At 42.0% G+C, this 12,269-nt stretch overlaps 1 protein-coding gene across 1 annotated transcript in view; it reads right to left on the bottom strand.

Moving 5' to 3' along the window:
• Positions 1-640: 640 nt before the first annotated feature.
• Positions 641-12,269, bottom strand: part of LOC104510191 (ras GTPase-activating protein 3) — a gene marked incomplete at its 3' end in the record, with an annotated part of 44,268 nt that continues 32,639 nt past the window's right edge. The window contains exons 6-13 of the mRNA XM_010152358.1: positions 7,914-8,018; positions 7,258-7,414; positions 6,290-6,438; positions 4,220-4,334; positions 3,262-3,336; positions 2,643-2,766; positions 1,374-1,480; positions 641-718 (exon numbers count right to left, since the gene is read on the bottom strand). Of these exons, the coding sequence (XP_010150660.1) occupies positions 641-718; positions 1,374-1,480; positions 2,643-2,766; positions 3,262-3,336; positions 4,220-4,334; positions 6,290-6,438; positions 7,258-7,414; positions 7,914-8,018 (910 nt within the window). The remainder of the gene's footprint in view (positions 719-1,373; positions 1,481-2,642; positions 2,767-3,261; positions 3,337-4,219; positions 4,335-6,289; positions 6,439-7,257; positions 7,415-7,913; positions 8,019-12,269) is intronic.

Here is a 12,269-nt window from a genome sequence, read left to right as displayed (position 1 = left end):
AGGCTGGCAGTGGCCCACCTCTCCTTAATCTTGGCCCTAAAGGAAGCCAACAAAAAGTATGAGAGAAGGAATTCTATTGCCTAGAAGGGTTCATAACTGAGGTGGAGATTCATCTACCATTGTCTTTGTGAATCCTACCTAAACCACCAGCAACCCCAAATTATCACCAGATACAGCCGTGTGTTGCCTTAGGTACACAAATTTTATTCCAGTCAAACACACAGAGCATGGGCATTTAGATCTAATCTCACTACTGACTGGCAGGAAACTGAACTGGCATGAAAAGAAAAGCATAGCTCCCCCTTGACTGGGCAAATCTTCTCAGATGAGCTTTACAGTGCTGAAACAATAAGTAAAGAAAACCCTGTAGAGCTGCTATCATGTACCCGAGGCGAGGAGAGAACAGACGTCTGGGTTGGTCACACAGTTTTGCCTTACTGAAATCCAGTTCAGATCAAGACAGATTTCATTTTCCTGTGAGCACGAGAGGCTTATAATCAAAGCAAACATAACCAGTTTTGCATAAGCCAAGTACAACTGAAAGCATTTTAAAGGCTTAATTACAATGAGTGATAAAAGATTAAAGAAAAAAAAAATCACTTTCCCAAATTAAGCCTTTAAATGAAAAGGATATACTTACAGATTTAGATTTTGATAGGCTGCCCAGTGTTTGAATGGTTTTAGAGATAAGTGTCAAAGTTCGAGAAGTCTGAGGATCCTAGGAAAGAGAACAACATTATATGGACTAGCTGTGCAAAATAGGGAATGTAAACTACATTTCTTCTTTTGTATTTCACTTGCAGAAAGCAACATAAAGTTGAAAAAGATCCAATAAAACACTAATGGAAGGAAATGCCTTTTAGAGGCATCTGAAGCCTCATGCAGTCTCTGAAGCCATCATGCTTCACATCTACCCTACTGCTCTTTGGAAAACCAAAGGCAATCACCTGCAAAACAGAATTAGAGGTTTCTGTCTTGAAGACTGTCGAGCTTCTCCCCATTCCCAATAAGAACAACTACTACAAGTCTTGGGTAAGTTACTTAACACCCAAAACATTTCCAACATTGCTGACAATCAAACCAGAATGAATGTAATGTGACAAAAACGAGACAGTCTTTTCCACAGCAGAAAAGAAATTTCTTAGACCCATCTACCTTCTTTGTCCTTAAATGTCACTGTTCCTCCCACACCTCCCCCAAGTTCTTCACAAGCACAGTCACTCAACATATGCTTCATATCCAAGGCAGACATAGCAGATTCTTTGAACTAACAAAGTACTTCTCCTGAAGGCTATTAAAAGAAAGAACCTTGACAGACAGACTATGGTGACAGAAACATATACACAGCTAGAAAAAACTGATCCAGTACTTACTGGATGGTGTGGAGTAAGCTGAAAGAGGTTTGGAGAAAGAATGGCAGGAGCAAAGAATCTCAGGAAAATAAAGCTGCTGACAGCTGTATACCTCACATCTAGGTCATCTATTAAAAAAAAAAGAATTCTAATCAGGATCCCAATAATCCTTCCCTAAAAACGTTCTGAAATTATCAGAATGCCTTCAGAAAGCTAACTCAAGCATGTGCTGGAAACGTAGATATTTGTGCGTTATAGGATTAACTGATGATGAAGGATTTGGAGCCAGAGATCGGCTAGCATAAACCAAGGAAATGTCAATGACAGTCTTTTAAAACCAAGTGAGTTCACGACACAGGCTACAAGGAGAACACCATTCACTTTTCCACCACACAGGGAATTTCATACGAACATCTGCTATTACACCTACGCAACTAAAGCTTGATGAATAACTTACATAGTTTATGAAACATTCAGCACAGAGGCCAACTCTCAGTTATCTAGTTATAAGCCCTAGCACAAGTGCTGTACAGACTCCTCATGTGTCTATTCCAGTCAGTAATCACAGAAAATACAATTTATTTATTTATGCATAAAACAAAGAGCACAACAGCACAATCAATGGCTTTCTGCTTGAGCTTCTCTACTGTGAAGCGACTGTTTAAAATAAGAACTTGCATTACTCTAGAACTTCCTTATTGTAATCTGCTTCCCTTCATGAAAATACATAGGTTGATGGCTTTACTCAATTCTGAGTAAAGCCAATTCTGAGTTTTATATTGCCCGCTCATTTGCACAGAGACAAAACAACTAGGAGGGAGCAGAAATCATTCCCTCTTAACAGCCAGAAAACCTCTGCAGCACATGGGCCTCCTAGGGCAATGCGCTCCCAACGACTCCCATCATTTATAGATTGGCCTTCATTACAGATTGACTTCTGAGCAGAAAATAATTCAGCTGCACGGCTTCTGCAGAATAAGCCGTTACAAAAACCTGAGCATTTCAAAACTGGGCATACTTTGCAAATATTGAAACCACAAATACATACCATCATAACGCTTTCCTTAAATGATGTTTTCCTTTGAAAGATGTTTAAGGAAAAGTCATGCAATCATTAAAATTCAGGTTGTTTGTGGAACGAACAATCAAGGAAAAACCAGCCTTAATACACACTCCAAATGGTATTTTGGATAAGCTGCTGTTCAACTACTAAATCCATCACAGACCATGCAGACTGCTAGACTACACCTACATCAGTGATATAAAATAAACCAATGTATAGAAACTCACCTTGAAACCGTTTGGCAGCAGATTCTCTCAGTGAAAAGAAAATATCGCACATGACTGTTGGGCAGCTTACACCAGATTTTGTAATTACAGTAAAAATGCGATCAACATATTGCCGCAGATTTTCCTGAAAAATGCAATGATGATGACAAAACTAGTATCATTTTCTGCTGTGGAAAGTGGTACTATTCCTGGTTTTATTCGTAACAGCATCATTAAAAAACTCTCACTTTCAACAGCATAACCTTGCAAAACAATCTCACACTCAATGATACTCTCTTCGGTAAATGCAAAACTAAAAACATTATTCCTATCAGAACCAAACACCAAGTGATACGGCCACATGGTGCATCGTTCCTCTTCTTAGCATCATTTTGTATGTCACCACTTGAGCCACAGGCTACGTTCTCCTTGTCCTCGAGGGCAAGGAGAGAAGTGATTAACATTTTTCAGATACTGTATTTACAGCATAATGTAAAGCTGCTGTTAAGTAATTGTAACAGTTTGTGGCGTTGAGAAAACTTGCAGTGTATTCTAACGGATGCAAAATCATTTGCAACGTCAAACTCAGTTAAATTTGATAGCGTAAATAGAGAGTATGTCTTCAAAATCCAATGCGTACCCTGTTATTTTCCAGGTTTTCACCATCTTTAAATTTCACAGGATCGATTTCACAAGGTTTATGGACCTGGCATATCTAGAAAAGAAATACAGTGAACAATTAATGTATTAGTTTACCTTCAAGTATAAAAAGTTTTATAAAAAAGCATAAACTGTTAGGGTTTTTTTGGGCAAAAGCCGACTTTATAAATTGGGGTTTTTTTTCTTCTGACACAGCATTGAAGGTAAATTTCCCATGATCTTTTTTCCGCCCTCTCCAGAAAAGTAGCATTAATTTGTTCTACCCTTTTCTTCAACTGAAATGAAGAATTGCTCGTTAAGACTCTCTCAAGCAAGGCTGTTCCAAAAAAGCCCTACTTTGCCAAAACAGTCAATTTTGGAAGCTTATCTATATTCTTTAAAAAAGTGACATTTTTTGATGAACCATTAAAACAGCAGGTGAAGAAACTGTCAGATCATTTAAAGGAAGTCTGTGGTCTGAAAGCATTGCCCAATTACTGCACTCGAATACCCATACCCACTCTTCTGGACTGGATAGACAGTAAACCATTGTTACAATGACATGCATCACGTACACAGTTATTTAACAATAATTCTATTGCCTTACACCCATGGGAAGAAATGTATTACTTATAGCTTCCCAGCAGCTTTCTGCTGCATATGTTCTTTATTCCTCTACTTCATTAATTTATCAGAAACAATATATGTCAATTTTATAAACCAGAGTAATTTTGTTAAATAAATGGAAACTGTCCTTTTCCTTTAACACAACCCAACTGCTTGTGAACTGCGTGACTCAGCTGTGGCTAAACTAACACACAGGATTTTAACACAGAACCAGGTTCCTAAGAATTATTCCTACAAAGTCACCTTAAAATGGGAAGGAATAAACAGTAGCTGCTCCCTGAAGGCCTTTTACAGTGACATTTTATCAAATAAACAGTCTAAGCTGCTCTTACCTCATCTATAATTGGCTTTAGTGTAACTTGCAGATAATGCATCCCTGCCAGTTTCATTGTCTCGTCAATGCACTTGGAAGTTAACGAGTTTCCTCTGAAAATGGTGTTTGGATCTCTGGAAGTGAACAATTTTCTGTAATTTAGTCTCTTTGGAACAAACTGCTAATGTATGGAAATAAAAGCAGCAGTGAAAGGTGACGGAAATCCGGGTTTGACTGTCCAAACAACCCCCCCGCTTTGACACCCGCCTGCCATTAAACGCAGTCACGCAGCCTCCAGTGCACTTCCAGGCGGTGACAGAAAAGCAGTCACGCTCAGTCCAGAGGGACTACAGGTTTTCCTCTCTGTCTCAGCCCAGAGTGCTCAGCGCACCATCCAAACACACGGCGACGCGCAGGGTTTACTGCACCAATGGGGGAACACGCGCCCGTTTTCACGTGCTGCTGAGCAGCATCGATCTGAGTGCTGGAAGGAGGCAGTGATTTTACTCTCACGGCAACACTGGACACTACCTTCCCCTGCAACATAAGTACCTGTAAGCTGGGAGGGAGATGAAAACACGGGCTCCAGTGACACAACCATCTCTTCTAAGTGACTCACAGCAGCGTCCTGTGATGACCCCGTGAAACACAGTGTAGATCCCAGTTCTGCCCTGAGGACTGTGTGGACAGGTGATGCCACACAGGCTTTCACGTTTCCTGAAAAGCTGCTTGAACAGAATTCTTGTACTAGACACACGGCCACTGCGATTCGTGAGGCTTTAGCCAGCTGCACTATTGTGTGGACTTCATTTTCAGCATTACTTGCGTTTTGAGGATGCAAGTTATCTCATATTGATTCTGTATTTGCAATTCCTTGTACAGCAATTTAGGTTATGCAGATTGTTGGTTATGTACCTATCTCATCTACAGCCCATATGACCAAAACCTGTGCCCACTGACAGCAGATCGGACTGGGATATGAAGTTATTTGCTTGCTCTTGTACGCACACCAATGCCTTTTCTGTTGTTTACAGCTTACTCCTCTTGTACCCGTGTACAAGCAGTGAGTAACAGGGTGAATTCTTTGCTGGGTTCAACATTTTGTTTCATAAAAAAGTAAGCTCGCTGCCAATTCCAAATGACAGAAAGCCCTGAAAACAAACACCGTCTTTGCTGTTTTATCACAGGAACATGACTAACTAGGGAGCAGCAAACTCCCTCATACTGCAGCAACCAAGCTGTTCCAACCAACCTGCAGCACAGCAAAAACACACCTGCCTCCAGGAAGGAAAACACACTCTCCCTCAGACACTCCAAGAAAAGCCAACCCACACAAAGACTTTATTTTGCACTTAAGAAGCTCTTACGTGAGACCCAATGTCTGTCAGTCCCCTTGACTCCCAACTGTCTCCTCTACTATCAGTCAAAAGCATGACTACAGAGGCACGAGGCTTGGGGCAACAAGTGTTCTTTAGGACCTGCCTGGTGTGACTACTACATCTGACACTACTGAACTCTCAGCACACCAATAAGTCAAACAAGGGACTTCTAAGAAGTGACCAGAAAAAAGATTTCTGCTATCCACTGCCAGATCCCATCTTTGTTCCTCAGCCCTCTAATTGGAAAGATTAGACACACAGCTTGCCTTAAATATTCATGATTAGGAAGAAACTTGCTTTTTGTTTTGAGCAAAATTCAACACACGCTTTTACTGAGTGCTGGATGGTTTATTAGCGCACCATAAGCTGAAATGATTTCATATGAACAGCTGAAGGTGATGTAGGATTTCACAGCTATCATCAAACACAATTAAGACTGAGAAGAGTGAAAATCCCTGCTCTCAGACCTTACGATAGTCTTGCAAGTAGAGTGCTCAGAACATGATGGGAATTCCTCCTAAAATCAAACTGCCCAGACCTGTGGAGCAGTGAATGCATTTGAAAAGAACTCTGCCAGCCAGCTGCAAGGAACAGGAACAACTCCAACTATTTCTTTTGAAACACAGAACTCCAGAAAGCGAATGGAGGATCCTAGCACAAGCCAACGCAGCGTAGGTATGTTTGACAGCAGTTTGGTTTTTGGTACTTACTGAGTTCTCTTCACTTCAGCATTCGCGATGGCACTTATGAAAGGCACAATTCTGCCATAGTGTAAGAAAAGCCTGACAAGAGGTATGGCTGCTTCCTGTTTCTCCCTGCAAACTTCACCCAAAATGTGTGCAGCTGACGCTGAAACAGGCTGAAGAGTGGAAAGAAAGAAAAACTTAGAGAGATCTTTCTTGAACAAGCATCCTTTCCTAGTTTTCCCATTAGCTCCTTAAAGCACAAGCCCAACACAACAGTGGCAGTGGCCAGTTACCCAAACATGCCTGTACATGAACCGGGGTTTTTGCTGGCTGTAACCTTCGATCGCAAGAGGGCAGCAATTTAAAAACTATTACAGTACAGTCTCTTTCCCCCTCAGCCCCCATTTTTAATAGCTGTCTTTTCCCTGAAGTCACCGTTGCCTGGGAAGCAAGTGAAGAGGAAGAACTCTAAGCCTTCTCAATTCCATGCCACAGTAAGTACAGAATGCAGTTCTTGCACTGAAAAATTAAAAGCACTGTTACAACTGCTAAAAGTATGCGTCATGGCAGGCACGGTCCCACCCTCTGACATTTCAGGATTAGTTCTTGGTTTTTTGGTGTGTGTGGGGTTTTTTTTTTTAAATTATGCAAGTAAACCTGTTCCTTTCCAGTAAAAGAAGACTAATTGATCAAGCTGAAGTTTACTCTTCATTTTCACATGCAAAATTAGAAAGCCACAGAGAATATGCTACTGTTAAAACCACTGGTGTTCCTGGGTGTGCCTTCACCCACCATACTGCATGCAGATAAAGATCTTCTCTGCAAGGACTGAAAACAAGCACCAGGGATATGCAGAGCTTAACAAGGCCCTCACATCGGAAAAGGAAGAAGCCGGTAATCACACAACGTCGGTGCCAGCAAGTGACAAACATTCAGAGAGACCCCTGCGAGGACGATCTGCAAGTAAACAACAAGCAGTGCAAGCAAATTACCTCGACATCCGCAGATTTTAGCAGGAGGTCTCTAAGTGGACTGTAATAGTCTGAGGAAAAAACATGGTCCTCCGTGTAAACCACATTTAACCTTAAGGAACCGAGGTCATCAGGTTTCAATGACTTGTTACCATTATCTCTGGGCTGCAGGAAATACCTGGTATGCAAAAAATAAGACAGAGAGTTTGTGCTGAAAGATTATCTCAGGCTATACATGAACTTGTATAAAATGTATAGATACACACAATATTTATGTATGTATCAAATTCTTGAGTTCTGAATCAGACTCTTCATTAAGTTTGCCAGTCAATTTTGCACCAAGTGCAACATGGGAAGTTCTGATCATAAAGATTTATGTAGATATGATTAAAACCCCCACACTAAAACTACGGCACTGCTGATAAGCTGCAGTAAATAATATCATAACGCTGATGTACCAGAACTCCCACATGCAACCCAGAGGCAGACCGAAATCTCTGATCACATTATCAAAACTTCTTGTTCTTACATTTGCGAAGATTACTTTGGCTTGCTGACAAAAACAAAAAGATACAAATTAAATTAATTTAAACTTTATCACTTAGCAGTAATTACTCTGAAGTCTTCACCGCAGACATATGTTTCTACTTATTCTCCAAAAGAAAAATGTCAAATACCATGCTTCGTAAGAACTAGACTGTCGGAGAAATTTCAAAGGAAGTCGCAGTTCCCCTAGAAACTCGTCTCCAAACTTCAAGTTACTGGCATTCCAAAGATCAACTCTGTAACAAAACCAAAAAATTTTAAAAGATTCATAATAAATCACAGAACTAAAGACAAATGATCCCAACCTTGTTTTCAATTCCGCCCCCCCCAAAGATTATGAGTTAGAAAGTTTCAAAACTGTACAACACTGTTTTCCAAATGGTAGAGAGACAACATTACCTTAGATTTCTGGAGCCCTGCAATTCACCTCCATGAAACACCAGTGCAAAAAAAATTATCTAGACTAACTTTCCCTCATCTGTACTGTCTCCTCTGTCCATATTGATGCTAAAGATTCAGGGGGCTGTTTGGCTACCCCAGATAATAGAAAAATACAGATAAAATGGACACCAGGAGAAGAAAGGTAGAGGTACTTAAGGACTCCATACTGTCAGTCCTGGTCTAATTTGGGATTACTAGCAGCTAAGCGGCAGCTTTACAAAGTTAGGCTGAACGCGGACAGTCATGCCCAGTGCTCTAGCGCCTGGGAAGACTCACTGTGCCAAGAGTACAAATCTGTTGCACCTAAACTAGTTCTGTACAGATATTCAAGACCTTAAGACAATTATACCACCCTGTATATCAGTGTGTTGACTGAAGTCTACACAATTTTTGGCACTCATGTTTGGGCAGCTCTGGTGTGTCTCTCTACGTGAGGCTGAGAGAGTTGGGCTTGTTCAGCCTGGAGAAGAGAAGGCTCCAGGGAGACCTTATTGCACCTTCCAGTACCTGAAGGGGCTACAAGGAAGCTGGGGGGGACTTTTTACAAGGGCCTGTAGTGACAGAACAAGGGGTAATGGGTTTAAATTGAAAGTGGGGAGATTTAGATTGGATATGAGGAAGAAGTTCTTCCCGGAGAGGGTGGTGAGGCACTGGAACAGGTTGCCCAGAGAAGCTGTGGATGCCCCATCCCTCGAAGTGTTCAAGGCCAGGCTGGATGAGGCTTTGAGCAACCTGGTCTAGTGGAAGGTGTCCCTGTCCATGGCGGGTGTGTGTGTGTGGAACTAGGTGATCTTTAAGGACCATTAAATCTATCATTCTGTGATTCATTCTATGATCCTTCCCCTTCACATGCTCTTTAAACTCAGGATGTAAAACAACTGCACTGAGATTCAGAGTAGAAGTACTGGTGTCTAACCTGGGGTTGCAGATAAATGCTACTACACCCACCCTGAAGCAAGGGTTTCAAACTCCAGGGTGGTTGGTTCTCTACATGTAATTTTAAGGTTTACTCTGAGAAGCATCACTTCAAAACAGTTCAGCTGAGAATTTTGCAGCTAAGTGACAGTCTGAACGTGCCTTAAACTTCATGGAAAGAAAGATACATGGGAAAAAATACAGGTTTGCAAATAATTAAGTTTTTTTAGAAAAGCAACTTTTGTTTGGGTAAGGCACAAAATCGTTGTTACGGACATGTTTACACAACTTTTCTATTCAAGCAAGTCACAGTAGGCTTGTCAAGGAATGGATGTCGATAGTCCTAATAAAGGTTTAGCCTACCTTATGCAAGTGCAGAGGATGTCACTTCTAAATCCTCTGAGCCTTGTATCTCTGGACAGTGTCTCATGTACCAAGTTTCATACACTAGACATACCATCAGCTCACACTGCGTGCCTGCTGGGTTAAGCTCTTCAAACTCTGATATTTTGACAGTATTTCTGCAGGGCAAGAATTCCCCAAAAGGAAAAAAACTTCTTTGAAAATTCAACCTCCTCTCCTCTTCGTTTCTGGCTGGTTGCTGTCTTGCTAACTAATTCAGATGGCTCAACACAGCTTCAGGAGGAGAGCAATCTTTTGAGAAGTTTATTTACACAAACTTGCAATTTACCAAGTATTTATAGGCTACCAGTTCCTAGTTTATCCAAATTCTTTCAAAATGCCCACTAGCAATAACACTTTCAAACATACGTAGCCAAAGGGTGTTCCCCCACAGCAACTTGTACAGAAAAAAACAGTGCAAAGGATCTGTAGCAGAGGAACTAACAACTTAAAGGTAGATCTCACACTACACAGTATGCAAAGCAGGCATGCAAATTGTGAAATTATTGTTTTGTGTGCTCGGGAGTGCAAAGCATAAGCAGCATTAAAAAAAAAAATAATCATAATAGACCTCATAGAGTCTAAAAGATTACTGCTTCCTGAGGATTTTAGAAGGCAAAATTATGGCAAGTGTTCTGCTAAATTGGTCAGACTGGAGTCACAGAAAGAAAGAAACAGCAGAGAGGGGGAGGAGAAACAATGAATTTCACCAGAACATCTGGTCCCAAAGTGTTGATATGCCCTGCCTGCAACTTCCTACACCCACTCAAAAAGAGACACTTTCATAGCTTCAGAGAAATACCATGAGACACTAAATCTCCTCTGTACCCTGTGGAGTGATATTTTCTCAGACGAGAAAAAGAAAACAAGCCCCCAAACCCATAAATTGTACGATGCATCCAGAGGCCAAGGGGGCAATTTAACCTCTGACTAAACAGACTGAGGAAGTGAGCGGGGGTGGAAGGGGAACCTGAGATGGAAACAAAAACACTCTGTCCTAAAGGGGACAAAATATCTGAGCAAAGAGTTTGCCCAACCAAGACTAACACTCTGCTTTTGTCTATTATTTCAGCGCTTAATCCTTTCCCAACTATTCTGTAAGCCTCCTCACAAACTATTAATCTTTACCCCGCTGTGATGTGTTGGTTTTAAGAAACGAAACACTTTTTTGAAGCTCAGGTCCACATACATTATCACTGCAGACAGCCATTTATTCAGAAAGTATATTTAGTAAATAAGAGAACTGTGAAGTCTGTTTAGTCTAAATAAGAACCAACTGACATATTAAGCCACATGTAACCACTGTCCACCAGTGTGTAGGGTTCCCTTCCACAGTCACAAAGCTATCAGAATCCTACTTTTCGTTTAAAATCAGTGCATGGCTGGAGATCATGGTTACAAGGACTAGACTGGGACTTTCAAGACACTCGTTCAGTTGCCCATTCCATCACATACATCCCATGATCCCATGAGGACATGTGATTTCATACCAGCCTATACCATGCAAAGCTTTGCAGAAATACAGTCTGGTGCTAGGACTAGGTCATCCGCTGAGCTGCAGATGTACGGACACCACCAAAGCAGGACGGCACTGAACTCGGGCCTTGCTCTCTCTCCTATGAATCGGGTTGCCCTTAAACCATCTCCCTTTGCACTGCCTGATGCAGATGTTCTCAGAGAAACAAGAGTACAGCTCTTGTCTCTCTCACAGATGAATAGTTTCCCTTTCCTGCCTCACAGAGCCATGGCAAACACAAACCCATCAATGGTCTTGTAGCGCTGTGATACTACACTCGCAGGCCGCATGAACCAGCAGCTGACTGTCAAATTAGAACAGCCCTCAAACCATTCCTTCGGGAACACAGGTGCACCTTGCTTGCTGGGAGTGACCGCTGTTCCCGCTCCCTGGCCTCCCCTCCTTTCCTTACAGGCAATTGTGCTTCTGAAGGGACATGGGGATGTTTTGGGAAATTAGCTCTCACTGCCTTTCTAGTGGGAATACCTGGGGAGGAAGGGGGGTGCCACCATTCTCCCTCAACCTTCCTTCCTCCAAAGGCTAGCACAAAGGAGAGGGGAATTTCTCAGCACCCGATGCAGACAGAGGGGTTTTCAGCTGCAATGCATCCAGATCACCAGGTGGCCTAAGTTTCAATGCATGCGATGGTATGACGCATGTGATACCTTTAGGTTTTGCACCTCCCATTGTTTCCTCTCCGCTCTTTCTATTCACCTGTCGCCACAGACACTGTTGAGAGGCCTCAGGAGGTTTTAAAATAGTACTAAGTGGGTGGCAGGGGGTGGGGTGGGGTTGTTTTGGTTGTGAAATCAGAGTGGGTTCTTTCCTGTGCAATGGATTTCACAAGTATCATTAGCCAGCCTTGCAAGAAGGGGTTAAAGTCTGGCAGGCAAAAGAGAAGAGAAACTGTCTCTGCCCCAGAAAAACTCTGAGCTCAGGAGTTTCCTTTCAGGGAAGAAGGACCTTTTATGGGTTGCTAAAATTAAGTGATAGAAGAAAACAGACCCTTTAACTGAGATCATCACAGAGCTTCTGGGCTCTCTTGGGAAACCGAGGGAGGGAGGAGAGGGGAGCCCAGACATAAAAGGCTGCACTTAATGACAACCACACGTTAGTATACACAGAGTGTATATAGGACACCAAGGAAATTAAGGATCTCTCCAGCGGCAGAACCATCGCACAGATTCAGGTATGATCTACAGGACAGTGGAGG

This window comes from Eurypyga helias, unplaced genomic scaffold (genome assembly GCF_000690775.1).
Source record: "Eurypyga helias isolate BGI_N326 unplaced genomic scaffold, ASM69077v1 scaffold16145, whole genome shotgun sequence".
Taxonomy (NCBI): domain Eukaryota; kingdom Metazoa; phylum Chordata; class Aves; order Eurypygiformes; family Eurypygidae; genus Eurypyga; species Eurypyga helias.
This window is presented reverse-complemented; position numbering and strand designations above follow the sequence as displayed.